This window comes from Carcharhinus amblyrhynchos, chromosome 32 (genome assembly GCF_965287045.1).
Source record: "Carcharhinus amblyrhynchos chromosome 32, sCarAmb.v2.hapA, whole genome shotgun sequence".
Lineage (NCBI taxonomy): Eukaryota > Metazoa > Chordata > Chondrichthyes > Carcharhiniformes > Carcharhinidae > Carcharhinus > Carcharhinus amblyrhynchos.
Window position 1 is genome coordinate 22,606,596 of NC_137355.1, and position 20,366 is coordinate 22,626,961.

Sequence of the window (20,366 nt, forward strand, 5' to 3'; positions counted from 1 at the left end):
TGGTCTTTTGTGAGCAGAATGTAATGGTAAATAGTTTTGCAGCTTGAGCTATGATTTAACATTTTTACTGATGCCTATATAGCTATCATTGTTAATACATTCACTGGAATGGAATTAGAGCTGCACTTTAAAAAAATGTCTCTTTCAAATCTATTTTTCAGTCCACCACAATACACTAGGCGATCCTTCATAAAGAGAGGTACAAAGTACACAACAAAGGATGTTAGCTTGAACCTTTATAAAACATTGGTTTCACCTCAGTATTGTCTACAATCCTGGGCAGCACCTTTCAGGAAGAATGGAAAGGTATTAGAGAGCACACAGATGGGATTGACAAGAATGGCTTCAGGGATGAGGGACTTTGGTTATGTGGATAGACTGAAGGAGCTACAGCTGTTCGAGAAAAGATGTGTAGGTTAGGTGGATAGGCCATGGTAGATGCATGGGGTTATGGGCACAGGGGGAGGGTGCTGGGTAAGATGCTCTTTTGAAGAGACAGTGGGGACTTAATGGGCTGAATGGCCTCCTTCTGCACTGTAGGGGTTCTACGGCATGATTTGATAGAGGTGCTCAAAATTACAAGAAGCTGAGACAGAATAAAGAGAAAAACTGTTCCCATTGGTAGAAGGATTGAGAAGCAGAGGACACTGTTTGAAAATGTTTTAGAGAGTTACAGTGGGTACGCAAAGCATTTTCCTATTTGAATATGTCTACTGATGTCTTAGTAAATGTGACATGGAAATGACGGCGTTGGACTGGGGTAAACACAGTACGAAGTCTCACAACACCAGGTTAAAGTCCAACAGGTTTATTTGGTATCACGAGCTTTCGGAGCAATGCTCCTTCATCAGGTGAGTGGGAGTTGGCTTCACAAACAGGGCATATAGACACATGTAAATATGGGCACACGTGAGCAATGACGTGCAGGCTTGTGCACAGAGTTCTGTACATAGCTGCTGCCCAGCTCTGTGTCCATGCTGTACTATTTATTTTATATTTTTGTAAGTAAAAAAGATTAAGCATCAAAACATGTTTATCTCCGTTTGTCAAGTTACCACAGAAGGCAACTGGCAAATGAACAAATAGCGGCATGAGGGAAAAAGGTTTGATGTTATACTGCAAGTGGTTAGGATCTGGAATGCAGCGCCTGGGAGTACTGTATGGTGCAGACAGACTCAACTGTGGCTTGCAAAAAGGGATTGCAAAGCACTTGGATGGAGAAAAGTTGCAGGATTCCCAAGAAAGGGCAGCTGGGCAACTAAATTACTCTTACTGAGAGCCAGAAAAAAATGATGGGCCAAAGAGCCTTCTTCTGCCCTGCATCCACTCCATGGTTCTATTTCACAGTAAAAGCCAGACAATAACAGCCACACCAATCTCAAATCCCAAGATACCAGTCGATATTTTCAAATCAATATTTCATTACATCCAAAGCCAGACCAACTCTGACTTGCACTTATTTCTGTTTTGCTGTAATGGCCCTTTCTTTTGATTTCTGGCGCGGGTTTACAAGCTACTGCAAGTGTAAAGGTGAAACTGACCCAGACAGCCAGCTCATGCGTTGGCTTGTTACTAATACGCAACATGACAATACATGAAGTATTGTTGATTGCTTTCTCTTGTCATTATACCCCTGCTCTTAGTTACTTGAATATAAATGGCATTGCCACACACACAGCACTGCAGAAGGGTGCTCCTTGAGTGCCTTACCCCTTAGTCTTCAACAGAGTCCTGACCCTGATAACTTCTGTGGTCAATCTGCCTGCCTGATCTTCCTGACACTCCAGAAGCCCTATCCAACAGAGGGCAGAGGCTGCCAGTCCAATGGAAGGATTAAAGACAGTCCCACTGGAGGAGTAGGTGTTGCCAAGTAGGTAGGACACCGTGATGATGCCTCGGGATGGAGGCACCCTCTGAACACTTTAGAGTTCTAATGCACCCTGGAGGCCGCCTCGAGTTATCTAGTCAACATCAGCAGAGTATGTATCCAACACCAGGAAGATCCTGCCATGGTTACCAATCTATCCCCAATGGTGTCTTAATTGCCATGAATTGTTTAACTGCTGCTGGGAGGGTAAGAGATTACAGTATGGTCATTGCCTCCAGTGCAACCACTTGGGCTGGGGCAGGCGTGTGTGTGTGTGTGTGTGTGTGTGTGTGTGTGTGTGTGTGTGTGTGTGTGTGGGTGGGTGGGTGGTGCGCGCGCGTGTGTGTGTGTGTGTGGTGCGCGCGTGTGTGTGTGTGTGTGTGGTGCGCGCGTGTGTGTGTGTGTGTCGTGTAGCTGGACAGCTTGATCGGTTCCTTTCCCCCAATTCTTCCCCACTCTAAAGCCACTGCCACATGGCTGGTAAGATTTCGTTATTATGTTCAGAGGCAGTCATGCACTACATTTATTAGCTTCTCATTCTCTTGTCACACTTCCATTCCCACTCTCCAATAAGAACTGTTTTTCTTAAATTCCAATGAGTGATATGGCACTTGGTCCATAGCCCCACTGGTTATGGCACTGCCAGTGCGCATTCAGACCCACCATCTTATTCTGAAACACCTTCTGGTAAAGGCACTTAATCCTGTCCTTTACTCATGACGTGGGTTCCAAGACTTTAATACTGCAAGTTTCTTGAATGGAAAATCAGAAATGTAATTAAGACAATGTAGAGATGTCAGTGTCTTGTATCTGTACCCAGGGTGGGTCCCACATTTCAGTCCTGCTTTTGGCCCCAATCTCTTAGTTCACAAACTTTACCAGGCTGATTCCGGGAATGGTGGGACTGATGTATGAGGAGAGATGGACTAGGTTAGGATTGTTTTCGTTGGAATTCAGATGAACGAGGGGGAGAATCTCATACAGACTTATTAGATTCTAACAGGACTAGACAGGGTAAATGCCAGGAGGATGTTCCCAATGCGGGAGGAGTCCAGAACCAGGGGTCACAATCTCAGGATTCAGGGGAGAACATTTAGGATGGAGGTGAGGAGACATTTCTTCACCCAAAGAGTGTTGAGCCTGTGGAATTCAATACACAGGAAGTAGCTGATGCCAAAACATCAAATGTATTCACGAGATGGCTGGATATAGCACTTGGGTCAAATGGGGTCAAAGTTTGTGGGGAGAAAGCAGGATTAGGCTATTGAGTTGGATGATCAGCTGTGATGGCGATGAATGGTGGAGCAGGCTCGAAGGGCCGAATGGTCTCCTCCTGCTCCTATCTTCTCTGTTTATGTGTAAACAGCACCAATATTGTAACCTTCTTTCATTGTGGGAGATACAAATTTAATTGGGGTTACAAGAGGAAAATAGTCATGAACAATTTCAGCAGGAGAGGGGGCAGCCACATGTCTAGAATGTTTTACTGTGAACAGATTCTCAATCAACTCTGCAATCACTGTAAATATATACCCATCTGGGGCTGGAAGCTAAGACTTCTGATCAGCTCACTGTACTGATAGGCTGGAACAACACTTGGTTCCTGTGACTGGGGAATCATACCTCTGGGGCTAAACCCACAACCCTCACAGAGTTGGGGGCTGGGCGAGGGTGGGGGAGGGGCAGGGGGCCGGGGGCTGGGCGAGGCCGGGGGAGGGGCGGGGGGCTGGGGGCTGGGCGAGGCCGGGGGCTGGGCGAGGGGGCCGGGGGCTGGGCGAGGCCGGGGGAGGGGCGGGGGGCCAGGGGCTGGGCGAGGCCGGGGGAGGGGCGGGGGGCCAGGGGCTGGGCGAGGCCGGGGGAGGGGCGGGGGGCCAGGGGCTGGGCGAGGCCGGGGGGCCGGGTGAGGCTGGGGGGCCGGGGAGCTGGGCGAGGCCGGGGGGCTGGGCGGGGCCGGGGGGCTGGGCGAGGCCGGGGGCTGGGCGGGGCCGGGGGCTGGGCGGGGCCGGGGGGCCGGGGGCTGGGCGAGGCCGGGAGGCCGGGGGCTGGGCGAGGCCGGGGGGCCGGGGGCTGGGCGAGGCCGGGGGGCCGGGGGCTGGGCGAGGCCGGGGGGGCCGGGGGCTGGGCGAGGCCGGGGGGCCGGGCGAGGCCGGGGGGCCGGGGGCCGGGCGAGGCCGGGGGGCCGGGGGCCGTGCGAGGCCGGGGGGCCGGGGGCTGGGCGAGGCCGGGGGGCCGGGGGCCGGGCGAGGCCGGGGGGCCGGGGGCCGGGCGAGGCCGGGGGGCCGGGGGCTGGGCGAGGCCGGGGGGCCGGGGGCTGGGCGAGGCCGGGGGGCCGGGGGCTGGGCGAGGCCGGGGGGCCGGGGGCTGGGCGAGGCCGGGGGGCCGGGGGCTGGGCGAGGCCGGGGGGCCGGGGGCTGGGCGAGGCCAGGGCGAGGCCGGGCGAGGCCGGGGGCTGGGGGCTGGGCGAGGCCGGGGGGCCGGGGGCTGGGCGAGGCCGGGGGCTGGGTGAGGCCGGGGGGGCCGGGGGCTGGGTGAGGCCGGGGGCTGGGTGAGGCCGGGGGGGCCGGGGGCTGGGCGAGGCCGGGGGGCCGGGGGCTGGGTGAGGCCGGGGGGCCGGGGGCTGGGTGAGGCCGGGGGGGCCGGGGGCTGGGCGAGGCCGGGGGGGCCGGGGGGGCCGGGGGCTGGGCGAGGCCGGGGGGGCCGGGGGCCGGGGGCTGGGCGAGGCCAGGGGGGCCGGGGGCTGGGTGAGGCCGGGGACCGGTCTGACATTCCGCACTGAATTCAACAGTAATTTCCCAGCAGCTAGGGAACTCTCTGCCGATAAAGACAACAACAGGCTCACAGATCAGGGAATGGATACTGAAACAACCAGTCAATAAACAGAGAGATTTATAATGGAAACTGAACAGTAAATCAATACACTGACTGATTATAGGAATGGGGTAAGATTCATCTCCAGTCACAATGTCCTGATTCCACTTTATACTTACAATCCTCTGAGAACACCAAGGGCTGTATTTGGCATTGTCATTATTTTTAGTAATAAAATGAAACTCGAGTATACAATAGCATTCAGTGTTTTACAATCACAGGCATGTTTTTACTAAAAATAGCAAAGGAAATCCCAATCAGTGTAAATCCACCAAGATCGAGTAGGCTGTATGGCTCTCACACAGTGACCATGGAATCCTAACAGTGCAGGAAGCAGACATTCAGCCCATCGAGTCTGCACTGACTCCCCAGTGGAGCACCTTGTCCAGGCCCACCATCCCCATAACCCATACATTCACCTAGCTAATCTACCTAACCTGCACACCTTTGGAGTATGGGAGGAAACCGGAGCACCCAGAGGAAACCCAAGCAGATGTGGGGAGAATGCGCAAACAGTCACCCTAGGCTGGAATCAAACCTGGCTCCCTGGTGCTGTGAGGTAGTAGCACTAACCATTGTGTCACCGTGTCACCCACTGATGAACTGAGACACATACACAAACACACATGGGGCAGAACAGAGACATGCAGACATGCACAAACACACACACACACAAAACCCAACTCATTAATGCCACTCACTAAAGGGAGTAAATGCTATCACAAGCTGCCCTATCAGTGGTCCAGCTGATTTAATTAGTGAGTTGTACAGGTGAAGAAAATTTCACATTTAATTCAGTCAATGATAGATTAACTAACGTCAGTCAGGGCTGCAGTTACAGTGCGACAATTGGTCTCAGTGCTCTGGACTATGGGGCAAAATGGAATTAGCCTGGGATCCAGGTCTGATAAGTCACCACCTGAAATGACCCACTTTTTTAAAGAAACTGAGAGAGAAAATGCTGGAAAATTTCACAGGTCTGGCAGCATCCTTAAGGAGAGAAGAACTCACCCTTATGAGTCCGGGTGACTCTTTGTCGAACCTTTTGTAGGACAAAGGGTCACCTGGATTCAAAATGTCAGCTCTTTTCTCTCCTTACAGATGCTGCCAGACCTGCTGAGATTTTCCAGCATTTTCTCTTTTGGTTTCAGATTCCGACATCCGCAGTAATTTGCTTTTATCCACTTTTTAAAGATTATTTTTGCTTCCCTCTTTCCTGATGCCACCAATTGCTGCCCCAGTGAGCTTCCAGTCCCCCATATTCCTGTCAGGATACAAACAGGTTCAGCTGTGATGCTGCTGCAGTCAAATAGGCCACTAGCACTGACTGTTTGGGCTGACAAGTGCAGCTGACCACCTGAATGAGGTAACTGAAAGGCACGTCAGCTAGAAAGCAGGAAGTGAACTAGACACAGAGAGACAATCCCACTTGCTGGATCACAGCAGCCCATCACCACCTGACCTGACAGACTGTCTGCTGGTGGAAAAAACACTCTCACTGGGTGAAAGGAATTATCTCCAGTTGCTCTTGCAGAACCATACGGACAATACATTGTACAACCCTCCAACAGGAGAAGAGGAGATCTTCACCCAGCCTCCTAGTTTACCATCAAGATACGTTGTTGGAGCTTTACCAGCCAGTGTGCATGAGAACATCTCCCAGTTAGAACAAGTCACAAGTAATGATTTGCCCTGTAGTTAGTCACAGCCAATTGGAGATGGGCACTGGCTCACCCAGGAGGAAGCTGAGGTGCTCACCACCTTCTGGTTTCAGCTGGAGGCGGCACTGGCAGGAACATGGGGGAAATAATTTTGCACAATCTCTCTCTGGGCCACTGAACAGTCACAGAGGGAAAGAAAGTAGAAATCAAAAATAACCTTTGTTCAAAAATGAGTCATTTAAGAAGAGATAATCCTTGATGGTGTAGTATGTGTTAGAGGTGCTGCATAGGCAGTAGCCTCTCCACATATTGCACGCTGAAAGCATGTACAAGCTGTTGTCAGCCCAGAGCAAGCCGAGCTGTTGCTGAAAGCAGTATTATACCATCTGCCTCACTGCCACTGCCACCTGTTTCCTATTCACTCTGGCTGCCAAGTCCTGTGATCTGACAGTGTCCTGTGGGCTCCCCTTCCTTGGCAGCACCTGGCATGTAAGTCTGTGCTGTTTCTCACTTACCATGCTCCAGGATGATGAGCTGGGCGCTGGCCCGTTCATTCCCTACATCATTCTCTGCCACACACTGGTACAGACCTTCGTCAGACTTCACCAGCCCAAGAACCTGCAGGTTCCGCTCATTCTGAAAAAGCAAAGAGCAACACTTAAACATTCCCTGCCACAGATTCACCACACTGGGGAACTCTTCACCGTTAGCGCTTAATACTCTTCCCCAACATGGATAAGGCACATTGATGGAGCAGGGCAGAGAGGAGCTTATATCTCATGCATTGTAGATGACTTGTGGTGTTTGATACCAAAACTGAGGCAAATAATAAATATTTCATTCTCTAAACAGCTTATATGCTGCATGATTATAATAGAGCCCCTAATACTCAGAATAAAATCATAGAATCCGTATATTTAGGAGGAGGCCATTCAGCCCATCGAGTCTGGACTGACAACAATCCCACCCAGGCCCTATCCCTGTAATCCCAAATCATTTACCCTACTAATTCCCCCTGACATTAAGGGGTAATTTAGCGTGGTCAATCAACCTATCCTGCACATCTTTGGACTCAATATCAAGGAACAGAAAGAAAATTGCCACAGTCACCAAGAATGCAGCTCTTTTTAAAGAAGGTACGAGGACAGTGAGGGAACCAGAAGTTGTTACCAAGCACACAGAGCAAGCAGACACCAGGCTTAACACCAATTCATTTAAATTCTCACATGTGTGGTGTGCTAGCAAGCCAGAATTTCACAGGCTTGTTTGCCAGGCAGTGCTGAGTTAAATGGTCAGCCAGGATATGGGTGGGTATGAAACAGCTGAGGAGAAAGGGGAGAGAGCAGAGTAAACGGCCAGGCTTCCTGGTCTTGTCCATTGCTTGGTGATCCCTGAGAAACTGCATGAGTGTGTGCAGCAGATGTGCAAAGATCAAACACTCTCAATAGACCACCAAAACCCACTGTCTGTTGGCACTCGGTGCCTTCAGGGGAAGAGGTGAGAAAATGAGTAATAACACACAGATCCAAGGTAGTAAGGCACATGTTATTCGTGTTTTTAATGGGATGAAGATATAGAGATTTGGCCAAAAAGGTTTTCCGACGCAAAACAAAATCAGAATATCGGGCGGGAGGGTTTGCTGATCTCAGAGCTGGTCCTGTGAACTAGGTACAGGGTCAATGCAAAATCCAAGTGCTGTTGTCCACACTAAACCCAAGAAGTATACGTCAAAGCTTCACTATTAACCATAAAGTCACTGCCATCCCCTCCAACCAGCAGCTCAGACACAGTACGGCTTTACATTAATCAAGCATCATAGAATCTACAGTGCAGAAAGAAGCTATTCAACCCATCGAGCCTGTACTGACAACAATCCCATCCAGGTCCCATCCCCATGACACTAAGGGGCAATTTAACATGGCCAATCCCCCCAACCTGCACATATTTGTGAACGTGGGAGGAAACCGGAGCACCTGGAGGAAACCCATGTAGACATGGGGAGAACGTGCAGGCTCCACACAGACAGTGACCTGAAGCCAGCGTTGAACCTGGGACAGTGCCGTGGAGCAGCAGTGCTAACCACTGTGCTGCCCCTTTTCCAATTATTGTAGAAGTTAAAACAATCGCAAGCATTTTTATCACATTTTGTAGTGAATATCAGCAGGAGCTCAGGCAGGAAGTTAAAGATCTGTGAATTTTTATTGTTGTTATGCACACTGTGGTGAAAATGTGACTGAGCTTCACCTGTGGTGTTAAGAGGCCAAATCTCTGCCAGCCTTTTACTGAACAGAACAGGATGTAACACAGTAAATGGAAGCATGGACAGATATCATTAGCACCGTCAACACAGGGATTATTGGGAATCCAATATAGGGTGAGGATTGCAATATGTCCACAGGGGAGGCTGGCAGGTGGGGGAGGGACATAATCCAATCATTTACTTACAACAATCTTGAAATAGTCACTGGGAATCACCATGTCTCCATTCTTTATCCATTTCACGGTTGGCATTGGCGCCCCTGTCACTTCGCATTCAAACACAATGTCCATGGACTCGTGAGCATAAATGTTAACTGGACGCTTCAGAAAGTGAGGGGGAACTGTAAAAAAATAAGAACGGAGTGGTAAGCACACCGCCCCAACCACAAACACTTCACCACATTGAAGGCAGGAGGATAGGCTGCTCAGGTATTGGGATTTCAGGGAAATGTAACAGCAAAGTATGTGCTAATACTTCATGTTGTAGCTTCCTAAACTTGGATTGTGTTTGATGAGCAGTCTGAGCAGGGTGACACTAAGGTGAAATACTGAAGGTTACTATATCATTACTGCTTGCTGTGGGAGCAATTTAAGGTGATGAATTGAGACAATCATGCATGGAAGTGTCACACATTAGAGTGTGTCGACTTCAGGCTGATTTTGTTCCCAAGATGTGTTGTTTCAGCTAAATAAGCTAGGATAGAATTAACACTTACAATTGTCACACACAAACCTGGTCACCAGAGACTGGAAACTGGCACTGCACAAAACAAAATCAGAGCAAGAATTACACAAGTCCTTTCAAAAACAAGGCTTTCACTGAACCCTCTCTCGGATTCTGAAGATAGAATTTAATGGAGATGAGAGGGACTCACACCCACCAGCTGCAGAACTGGTGAGAACCCACACTGTCTTCTTTGGGGAGGGTCTGCCAGTGTTAAGAGTCAGTTAGGCACTTGGGGATGGGCTAAATGGCCTCTTCTGCACAGTAGGGATGCAATGATGATAAATACCAGTCAGAGGCTGGAAGCTCCTCAATGCCACATTAGGAGCGGTGGTTCTGCAATGTACCTACCAGAGGTTCAGGATCAGCGAGGGACCCCGGCCATTGGTCAGAATGCCAAGCCCCTCAGTCAGGCCACAATTGCCAGATTGCCTAATCGGAGCAGGGGTACAAAGGCATCAGGTTCCATCTAGCACTCTCCTAAACGCCCCTCGCCACCAAACTCCCCTGGAGGGAAGACACTAAATCCTGCCCTAAATTACTGGATTAAAATTTAAACCCACGCTTTAACAGTCTGTAAAGCGAGACTGTGGAATGCAGAAGCCTATCAGGCAAAGAAATGAGCACACAATAGACTCTAATAACCATTATCCTGACTTCCATTTGTTTAACAATCAGATCAAGCCTCCAGATTGACTGGAGGAGACAAAAAACACCAGAATCATTTAGGGAACAATGGAATGTGGAGGTGTTTATGTGGAGCTTTCTGAATCAGTGAATTAAGAGGAGTTAAACAGCCTTCCTAATCTGTAATTATCTTGTAATCTTATTAGTCAGACTGAACATTTCCATTTTATTATAACATTAATAAAGGATTTGTTTATCAACACCTGTAGAATCAATTAAAGGTCAGCTCACCATTTGGCCTTTTATAATAGCTGAAGGATAGAATATGTGGGATGTGACTCTGTGCTTTAATCCTTGACCAAACCTTCATTAGACTTAGTTGCTTGTTAATGACTGGCACAGCCTGTTGCTATAGCTACTAATTACTCATCATTTGTATTAAATCATCAGTGTTTGAGACAGCTGCAACGGGCAAATCACTAATCTGGTCAAATGTTATTTGTGCGGAGGAAGCTGCGATGGTCTGAACGCACAGTGGAACTGTTGGCTGCTTGATGGAATGGGTCATTTTAGACCATACAGTGCTCATTTATTTGAGCAGTTTGTCATGATTCTCATATCATTTCTTGGTCTTTACACAAATGGGGCCTGTTAGGGCAGCAGGGAAATGTGGCAAAACATGGACCACCTTCACTCCTGTGTCCACTCACCTGATGAAGCAACAGCGCTCCGAAAGCTCACGCTACCAAATAAACCTGTTGGGCTTTAACCTGGTGTTGTGAGACTTCTTACTGTGCCCCACCCCAATGCAACATCAGCATCTCCACATCATGTTAGGGAGTGAGTGGGATCTCCCCAAACAAAAGCTAAAAGTTAGTTATAGATTCACACAAGAGATGTGGAGATGTCAGTTCAGGACTGCAGTCTGTGCATTGATCCAAAGAACACATCGTAAACACTCATTTTTAAAACTGACAACAGCCTCCTCTGCCGAGATTCCGCTGCCTTTAGCCCAGGAAAGCTGGGCTAATAACTAGACTGTGAATCATATTCCAAACTGCTGACAAATTGGCCAAGTGTCGCCAGGCGATTACATGTCAGAAACGTGCAGCACTTCAGTGTCCAAAAGGCCAGATTATGAAGCTGTCAGCAATTCAGCTTGAGTGAGCCACGGACACAAGGTAATTACTCCAGATGAATTCAATCATTCTGCACATCACATGTAGAAAATACACAGGGCACTCAGAACCCAGCCTTTAAACTCTGTCTTTCACACAGAACATAAGAAGTCAAATGGCCAAAGGTTGGAAATGTGACTAAAATTGCTACAATTACTACAGCCTGAATACCTTCAAAAATAGAAGTGAGGAGAATTTCCTTTCAAGAATTCTCTTCTTCAAAAGACAATGGAAGCAGAGTCCTTGAATATTTTGAAGACAGAGGAAGGCAAATTATTGAAAAGCAAGGGGGTGCAAGGTTATGGGGATAGGCAGGAATGTGCAGCTGAAGTTGAAGTCAGATCAGCCCTGATCTTACTGAATGGGGCAGCAGGTTCAAGGGGCTGAGTGGCCTACTCTTGCTCCTAATTCATGTGTCCATATGATTACTGCATTTTATTCTTACAAAGGAACATGAGAAAGAACTAGGAACGAATCATGGCCAGGGTTTCTCACACTCCCACCAGGGAGTTTTTAGGCAGGATAGAATGTGAAATTGAAGGAACAGGATTCTTCTGTGAGGGTCCCGACCTCAGAGGCGTGGGCAAGGTGTCGGACAGGACACCAGCCCTTGTCCCAGTTAAGGCCTTTAAGTGTCCAGTGATTTGAGACTGAGATGGCTGCAGGCAGTAGGAGTGGGAAGGGAAATATCCTCATCTGAAATATTCAGGTCATGTTAGTTACTATCTCCTTTGAGGTAACTGCTTGCCACACAGTCTCACATTAACGGGTGTAAAGATAGTTTAAATTTTAATCCCAGGACTGATCTAGAATCCTAGGGCTGAATTTTAATCCCAGAGCAGGTACAGGGGCTGGAAAAGTTCAGATAGAGCAAACACACAGGCTCCAAGCAGGAAAAGATCTTTGGAGGGGAGATTTCAAATGAAGAAGGCAGCAAAGGTTTGGTGACTCTATGTTGTGGGCCATTGGGATATCCCCCTGGAGCAATAATGTTCTGCACTGCCTGGTCGAAGAGCTAAAATTGTGTTTATGTGTTGGTATTTGAGTGGATGCTCAGGAATCTAAGGATTGAAATCCTGTAACATGGGCCATCATTGGTGCCATCCAAGTTGGGGCGACTTTTGGAGAGAATTCCAAAGGTGAAGGCTTTTTTCCCTGGAGAGACAGAGTTTCAGTGAGGTTGGCTGATTCGCAGTGTTGACTGACATCTGGGTGCTTTCTTGAGAAAGTGCTGGCCTCTGTCTTGGTTACAACTGCCATTATTGTGTAGTGTGGTGTGTTTGACCATAGCTGCCTGTTAATTCACTTGTACTTTGTACTTACCCTGAATATTCAAATATAAAGTAGACATTGCAAATTGCTTTATCATTCTGACCTTGAATAGTAAAATTTATTTTCAAACCTGTGGAAACTTGTAGCTTTCTTCACGGAGCAAGTGCTTTAAATTTCTAATGTATTTATTTTAAACAAAACATTATTGATCCCTAACTGGATCTTGTCAATAATTTGGGGATCTGGCCAAGGATTATAACAGTACTCAGCGAGTAAAAATCAGCTGAAGTCGACACTCGCTGATGTATGACATTTCTGTGCACGATTGTCTTAATTCATCACCTTAAATTGCCCCCACTGATAGCAGCAATGACAAAATAACCTTCAGTGTTTCACCTTAGTGTCACTCTGCTCAGAGTACTCATCAAACACAATCCAAATCTGGGAGGATGGAACTTGCAATTATGTTGTTGCATTCAAGCAGGTGTGGATTAAAATGTCACAACCTTCACCACGAGACTCAGGGTCACTCACCAGTACTTTACTAAATGACCAGTCAGTCCCTGGCCATTGCAACCAGGCTAGACATCAGAGCCCAGCTGGTTTCTGCCCACAGCTAATGCTCATTTTCTAGTTGGGATTGAGGTATCAGCACTCAGAACTCTGGCTGATTTTTCCCTCCCTAGCCTGAGGGACCTTAAGGTTTAAAACTACTGTTTCAACTGTGATTAAGTACACTAAGTACAGATGAGGGTGGGAGTTGGGATCAAGGGGGAAAGAAAATGGAAGTACTGTGCACAAACCAACACTGTAACCACGCAGAGACAGAAAGAGCACGGCCCACAGCATGTTCAGTAAGCTGAGGGGGAGCTACATTTAGAACTGACACGAACAGACTTGATCACCAGAGATTGGAAACTGGCACTGCACAAAAAAAAATCACAGCAAGAATTAAACAACAAGTTTTTCAAGGAAACTCTGTCCAGGACTTCAATTTAAACAAACAAAGGTGGGACCATGCTTCTGGAATGTACAATTCTTCTTCAGCACTTTCAAACCAGGAGAGGAGCAAATCAGCAAACAAAATTATTATTTCTGGTGCCAGGTTGCAAAATAACTTTATCAGACAAATGGTAACAAGCCCTGAAGAGTCTTACTCAACTGAGGGAGAAAGGAATAGCAGGCTATATTTGTAACGACAAACTGAATTGGAGGAGATTTGTGTGGAGTAAACACACCACCTGTTGGGCCGAATGGCCTATCTCAGTGTAAACCCCCTCCACAATAAATTGGCATACCTTCTACTCTGTAATCCTCCTACAGAACTTAACTAAATGCATCAGGCACTCTACTGCCCAAAGCACTGTCACATTAATAGGAAAAGAGCTGTGGCCCAGGTTCGTGTAAACAAGTTCTACATCGTAGGTAAACTACCTGAACAAACTGAGGATTATGAGAGTAGGCAACTGAGTGTCCCCCACAACACACTCAATTCCATGGTCAGTATTCATACCTTGTACGCTAAGCTCTGCCTGAGCATGGACTGTTTCATTTCCAGATTCTGCAACACATTCGTAAACGCCAGCATCATCCTCTGTGATATCTGTTATCTGCAGGCTCCCACTTCCAACCAAGGTGTATTTCTCAAACCTATAGAATTTAAATAGACGTTAGTGTTAAAACAACAACCTCAGATAACAGGGCACATGAAAAATAAGTGAAAACAGCTGGAATAAAGACAATAGTCTGGTTAATTGGTGAAAATCCACCCCCATATCTCCTGCTGCATCAGAATCCTAGAACTTCCTCCCTGACAGCACTGTATGGATTCCTACAACAAACTATAGTTATTCGAGAAGGCGGCTCACCACCACCTTCTCAAGGGCAACAAGTCCTGAGCTATAAATGCTGACTTTGTCAGCTCATACCGCAAAAATTAATTTTTAAAAATACGGTCTCTCCCATTCATTCTCTAATGCCCACACACGCGCACAAATTACCCCATTCACTCTTTAAAACTGTTTGAAAAGTTAGGGTTAAGCTACTCTTGCTTTTGGTGACTGCATGATTTTTGCCTGAGACACCTTATTCTGAAGGAAATGTTGGTTAATGTGTTTGGCTTTACATAGCTTATGCTTCATAATAATAAAAATCCATTCCACAATAACTGTGAGGATGGATGTTACAGTTTGCAGAGGGACATGGATAAGCTGCAGAGCTGGGCCGGGAGGTGGCAGATGGGGTTTAATACAGAAAAGTGTGAGGTGATTCACTTTGGTAAGAATAACAGGAGTACAGAATATAGGGCTAATGGAAGGACTCTTAGTAGTGCTGACGAGCAGAGAAATCTCGGGGTACATGTGCATAGCTCCCTGAAAGTTGGCACCCAGGTTGATAAGGTTGTTAAGGCGTACGGTGTGTTAGCTTTTATTGGTAGAGGGATTGAATTTCGGAGCTGCGAGATCATGTTACAACTGTACAAAACTCTGGTGCAGCCGCACTTGGAGTATTGTGTACAGTTCTGGTCGCCACATTATAAGAAAGATGTGGAGGCATTGGAAAGTGTGCAGAGGTTTACCAGGATGTTGCCTGGTATGGTGGGAAGGTCTTATGAGGAAAGGCTGAGGGACTTGAGGTTATTTTCATTGGAGAGAAGAAGGTTATGAGATGACCTGATTGAGGCATACAAGATGATCAAAGGATTGGATAGGGTGGACAGTGAGAGCCTTTTACCTTGGATGGTGATGGCTAACACAAGGGGACATAGCTTTAAATTAAGGGGTGATAATTATAGGACGGATGTCAGAGGTAGGTTCTTTACTCAGAGAGTAGTAAGGTCATGGAATGCCCTGCCTGCAGCAGTCGTGGACTCGCCAACTTTAAGGGTGTTCAAATGGTCAGTGGATAGGCACATGGATAACATTGGAATAGTTTCGGTTAGAGGGTCATTAGATTGGTTCCACTGGTCGGTGCAACATCGAGGGCCGAAGGGCCTATACTGCGCTGTAATGTTCTATGTTCTACTAACAGCTTTTTCTCATCCCAGTCACAGATTGTCATTATGTTCAATTATCCAACAAACTAGAAATAACTGGAAGATTCTTCTTCCTCTCAAATTAATTATCCAAACACTGACACATCTCCCTCTCACACTCCAGGAGTTGAGTTTCTCTTACATTTTGGTCTCGCATGTCAGATCCCTCCATCACCTTCTTCTTTACAACTCACGCAATCAGAAGCTCAACGCTACCATCCGCCTTCCCTGAATCCTCCCCACAATCATCGCAATGACCAATTCAGCACAGAGACAGGACTAAAAGGCTTGCAGACTGAGGCACACAATCCAGAAGGCTCTACATCACAGCCTAATGAGTTCACTGACTTCTGTCGGGTCACAGTTTTGATATGGAAGGAAAAATGATGTCCTGGTTCTCCAGCGTGACCATCGTCCAGTCATTCCTCTGGGCATCAGTCAATGTTGGATGAGGACAGATTTGGGTTGTGATGCCTCTAAGGTAGAGCAGCCTGTCATCAGAGAATCAGTTGAAGCATCAAGACTGAAATCAATAAACCTTTTGATACACAAAGGGCATCAAGGGATATGGAAGTGAATGGAACTGAGGTACAGATCAACATTAAATATCCTTTTGTATGGCTGAGGGTATTCAAGGTCACAGGAATCAAGATGGGTGGGCAGAATTGAGATTACAGACTGGTCTTCATCTAACTGAATGGCAGAAGAGGCAGAAGGGGCTGAATGGCCTCCTCTTCCAACATCCAGAGGTACAAAGAAAAAACCCCCTGGGCTGCAAATCAGACACCTTTCACTCAACAGTCAGCACTTCCCAGAGAGAAAGGAAAGCAAAACTGCTCTAAAGGAGAAATAATTATGGTTAGGCTCATTGACCCGAACAAGCATTGGACTGTGGCAGTTAGGGGAATTTCACAGTAACTTCATTGCAGTGTTAGTGTAAGTCTTACCTGTAAGTAATAAATAAATTTTACTTTATAAACTTTACTTTAAATAGGTCCGGGTTGTTTGGCTAAGGCAGTCTCCTTCCCAGAGTTAACTTGTTTCTTGGATTTTTTACACACACACAGGTACAGTGTCTCAAAATCGGCTAGCTGATGTTTTTATAAACTGTCAGGTGTGAATTTTAATTATTAAGTAAATTCATATGTCTATTTGCTCGGTTTGGTGCTGCATCAGTGTGGGGGAGACCGGAATGGTTACCAACTTCACCTGTCCGCCTTTCCCCTGCTCCAAACAGGACTCCGACCGTCCCGGCTCAGCCCCATTCCCCGAAATCTGGCTTGGCTCTGTCCCTAATTCCCTGCTTCTGAGACACTGTGCCTGTATATGGATGATGTGTAGTTCAAAATAGGATGGTCTGGAGAATTAGGAGATTTTTTTTAGAACACGCAAGTTAGTTTGTAGGAGACTGTTAGCTAACATTCCTGCACATAACGTTCAGTGGTTGGCAAGTAACAAACCACTAGGTTTAAGGTGAATTAAATAAATATTCAACCACAGTTTTAAAACCCTGGCAGACTGCATTTCAGAACAGAATCTGCAATTAAATTTCACTCAAATGGAATGCAGATCTAGACAGGCAGCCAATCACATTAAGGACTATAGGAATTAAGCACTAATTAACAAAATGTGGGTCTGTTTTTGCAGCCTAGTCCTGTGGTTTGTGTTTGAATCTGATTCTCTCTAGGGCCTCCTCGCTCAAGGCCTCTTCAGCAAAGAGACTGCCCGGGCCCAACAGCAGCTGAAACATTCACATATTTGGCAGTTGTTGGTCCCATTATGTAACCAGCTCAACATCACTGCACTGCGGGAAACAGTATGGAAAATCAGCATATAGTTATGCTGAAGTGTGGATTAGTAGAAGACATCAGCCATAATGGAACAGGGAAGGGGAATGTAGGATGCCAAAAGGCTGGGAATCGTTATCTGTACAAGGAGTCAAGCAACGATGTTACTGGGACATGCAAAGAGGTTGGGAACAACAAGTTAACTTGTGAAGGAGAGAAAGAGAGGAGAGAGACTGTTTGATGTATTACAGCTTGGAAACAGAAAATCACTCACGGACACACACTTGTATATGCTTTCACAATTGATTGTACATATATTGGGTCAATTTTAGCAATTGAGTGGGTTTTGAATGGGTTAAAATCTCGGACACACACAAGACAGACTCTTCCCTACAGACTGCAGCCATGAGACACAGAATAGACGAGAGGTGTTTGAATGAGGTCAAAGCCCAGGAAGATTACTTTGAGTGGCTGGAAATAGAGTTCTGTCTGGCCATTACCATCGCTATGTTTTGAAGAGCTATGGACTAGATTGCTGTACATGCAGATAGTCGCATTCGCTATCAGCTCCTGGCATTACTTTAAGGGGGATTCAAAACAATTTGGCCCATTTTACATTAACTACTTATTTTCTCAGTCTTATAAATGCTAAGGAACAGAATTTACTTATTCTACAGGAGCCCTGAGAGCAGCTTCACTGCACAATGTCTACTTTAACACAGAGCACTCTTCACACTGAGTCACTGATACAAATGTGCAGTAAACAGCAACAGTAATCTGCATTCACCATCGCCCAGCACCCAAGATGCTTGTAGCTTCATCTGATTACCTCTCATTCCTGTATAATTTACTGAATTAGAGACCATTATTAAATCTCACACACTTCCAACAGAAAGCACTTTTTAAATAAAAAGTTTATCTGATAGATTCCTGCTGCTTCCACAATTTCCAGCAACACCTAAAAGCTGCTAAAGGAAAGTCCCTGTCAATCCACACCCAGCCCCAGGCACAGCGTTAACTGTTCCACTCACTTCCCTCTCTGGGCTGTGTCTCAGCCTAGAGACCGCACAGGAAAAATACAACCAAAAAAACAAACCTCAATTGATTGTCTTGGTTTACAGCAGCCCTCTTCTGTCCCCAACTCCAAAGTCCAAGTTATACTCCCTCCTCTTCCAACATTTGCTGAATTCTACCCTGAAGAGGTATGATAATCTGGTGTCCTCCTGTACCTTATCCTTTCATTGTCATGCATGTCTACACAGCGTTTACTGGCAGCTTTCAACATTTGGAGTGTCACAGCTGAGTCTACTCTTCATAGAATCTCTACACTGCCAATGAGACCATTCAGCCTATCGAGTCTGCACCAACTCTCTGACAGAGCACCTTATCATCCCCGTAACTCCACGCATTTACCCTGCCAATCCCCCTAACCTGCACATCTTTGGACTGTGGGATGAAACTGGAGCACCTGGAGGAAACCCACGCAGACACGGGGAGAACATGCAAACTCCACTCAGACAGTGACCCAAGGCTGATATTGAACTCAGGTCCCTGCTAACCACTGGATGTGGGTGACTCTCACAAAAGGACATCTATTGCCATCCAACTTGTCACATAAACAAGACTGAAATTATAGGTAGACCCAGCTAGACTCTGAAAAAGAGTTACATGGATTCAAAATGTTAATTCTTGTTTCCCTCTCCACAGATGCTACCAGACCTACAGAATTTTTCCAGTATTTTCTGTTTTTATTATAGGCAGGCTCCCTTCCTGAAGAGGTGTTTACAAGAATCCAGCAGCTTTTGTGGTAATCTTTTTGATGATAGCTCACAAGTGACCTGACTATTGAATTAAATTTCACAACTTGCCATAGCTGGATTTGAACTACCAACTCTGGTCATTAATCTACTGCATCCCCAGTTTTGTTAATTAACTATAGATCATTACATCAAATCAAAACCATATGTGATTGTCTGACTTTATCTGTGCACCCTGGTTAAATTCCCCCTGCCCTGTAACTCCGTTTAATTATCTCTCCATGCTGCAATGCTATGACAGATAGGTAAATAAGTTACTCATTCCCTACATGCTCAAATTCTCAAAGTCAGTCAGCTTGACCCAGCCTCTTGCTCTTCTGTAAGTTGCAGTTGATGAGTCTGTTTTACAGGGTTCCTATTCCTCAAACATGGAGTTCTTTTTGAAAAGAGCGCTTCCATTCCATTCCAAACAGCATTCCCCTTCTGTCAGACAACAAGAAAATGGTGAATCTGAAACTGAGAAAATTCCTAAAGGCAAGTCAGTCATACCCAAAGGGCCAGAGACAGGGAGAAACATTAAGGGTCATTGGTAAATAATTTCTGATACTCTCCCAGTCTGGATTATTATCCTGCAATATACAACGACTCAAGAACAGCTTCTTCCCTGCTGCCATCAGACCTTTCAGTAGATCTACCTTACATTAAGTTGATATTTCTATGATTGTAACAGTATATTCTGCACTCTCTCCTTTCCTTCTCCCCTAAGTATTCAAAGAACAAAGAAGATTACAGCACAGGTACAGGCCCCTCAGCCTGCACTAACCATGCTGCCTGATTGAACTAAAACCCCCTATCCTTCTGGGGACCACATCCCTCTATTCCCATCTTATTCATGTATTTGTCCAGATGCCCCTTAAAAGTCACTATTGTATCTGCTTCCACTACCTCTCCTGGCAGCAAGTTCCAGGCACTCACCATCCTCTGTAAAACAAAAAACTTGCCTCGTACATCTAACGGTATGCTTTGTCTGTATGGTGCACAAGAAACAATACTTTTCACTGTATCCCAATCCATGTGTCAATAATAAATCAAATCAAATCATTTTAACTTTGGTTATTTCACTGTGTAAATGGAAACAGTGGTAGACCTTTCCAAAATAGGCACTGAATTCTGGGTCCAATGAATGTTAGGTGTTGGGTAGCCAGAGACCACACATGGTAAGATTACTGTCGTGCCTGCCACTTTACTCATGGGAACAGGTTGCTGGAGAAACTTCATCTTTCGCTCTGCACCTATCTCTGAAAAAGAACAAAGTGAGAACTGTCAGTAAAC

The 20,366-nt window shown here is 46.5% G+C and overlaps 1 protein-coding gene across 2 annotated transcripts in view; it reads right to left on the minus strand.

The window, feature by feature from the left end:
- The window catches only part of LOC145360738 (neogenin-like), a 181,185-nt gene that overhangs the window by 58,063 nt on the left and 102,756 nt on the right, over positions 1-20,366 (minus strand). For both annotated transcript variants that reach the window (XM_080216120.1, XM_080216119.1), the window contains exons 4-7: positions 20,182-20,332; positions 13,970-14,106; positions 8,842-8,996; positions 6,912-7,032 (exon numbers count right to left, since the gene is read on the minus strand). In XM_080216120.1, the coding sequence (XP_080072246.1) occupies positions 6,912-7,032; positions 8,842-8,996; positions 13,970-14,106; positions 20,182-20,332 (564 nt within the window). The remainder of the gene's footprint in view (positions 1-6,911; positions 7,033-8,841; positions 8,997-13,969; positions 14,107-20,181; positions 20,333-20,366) is intronic.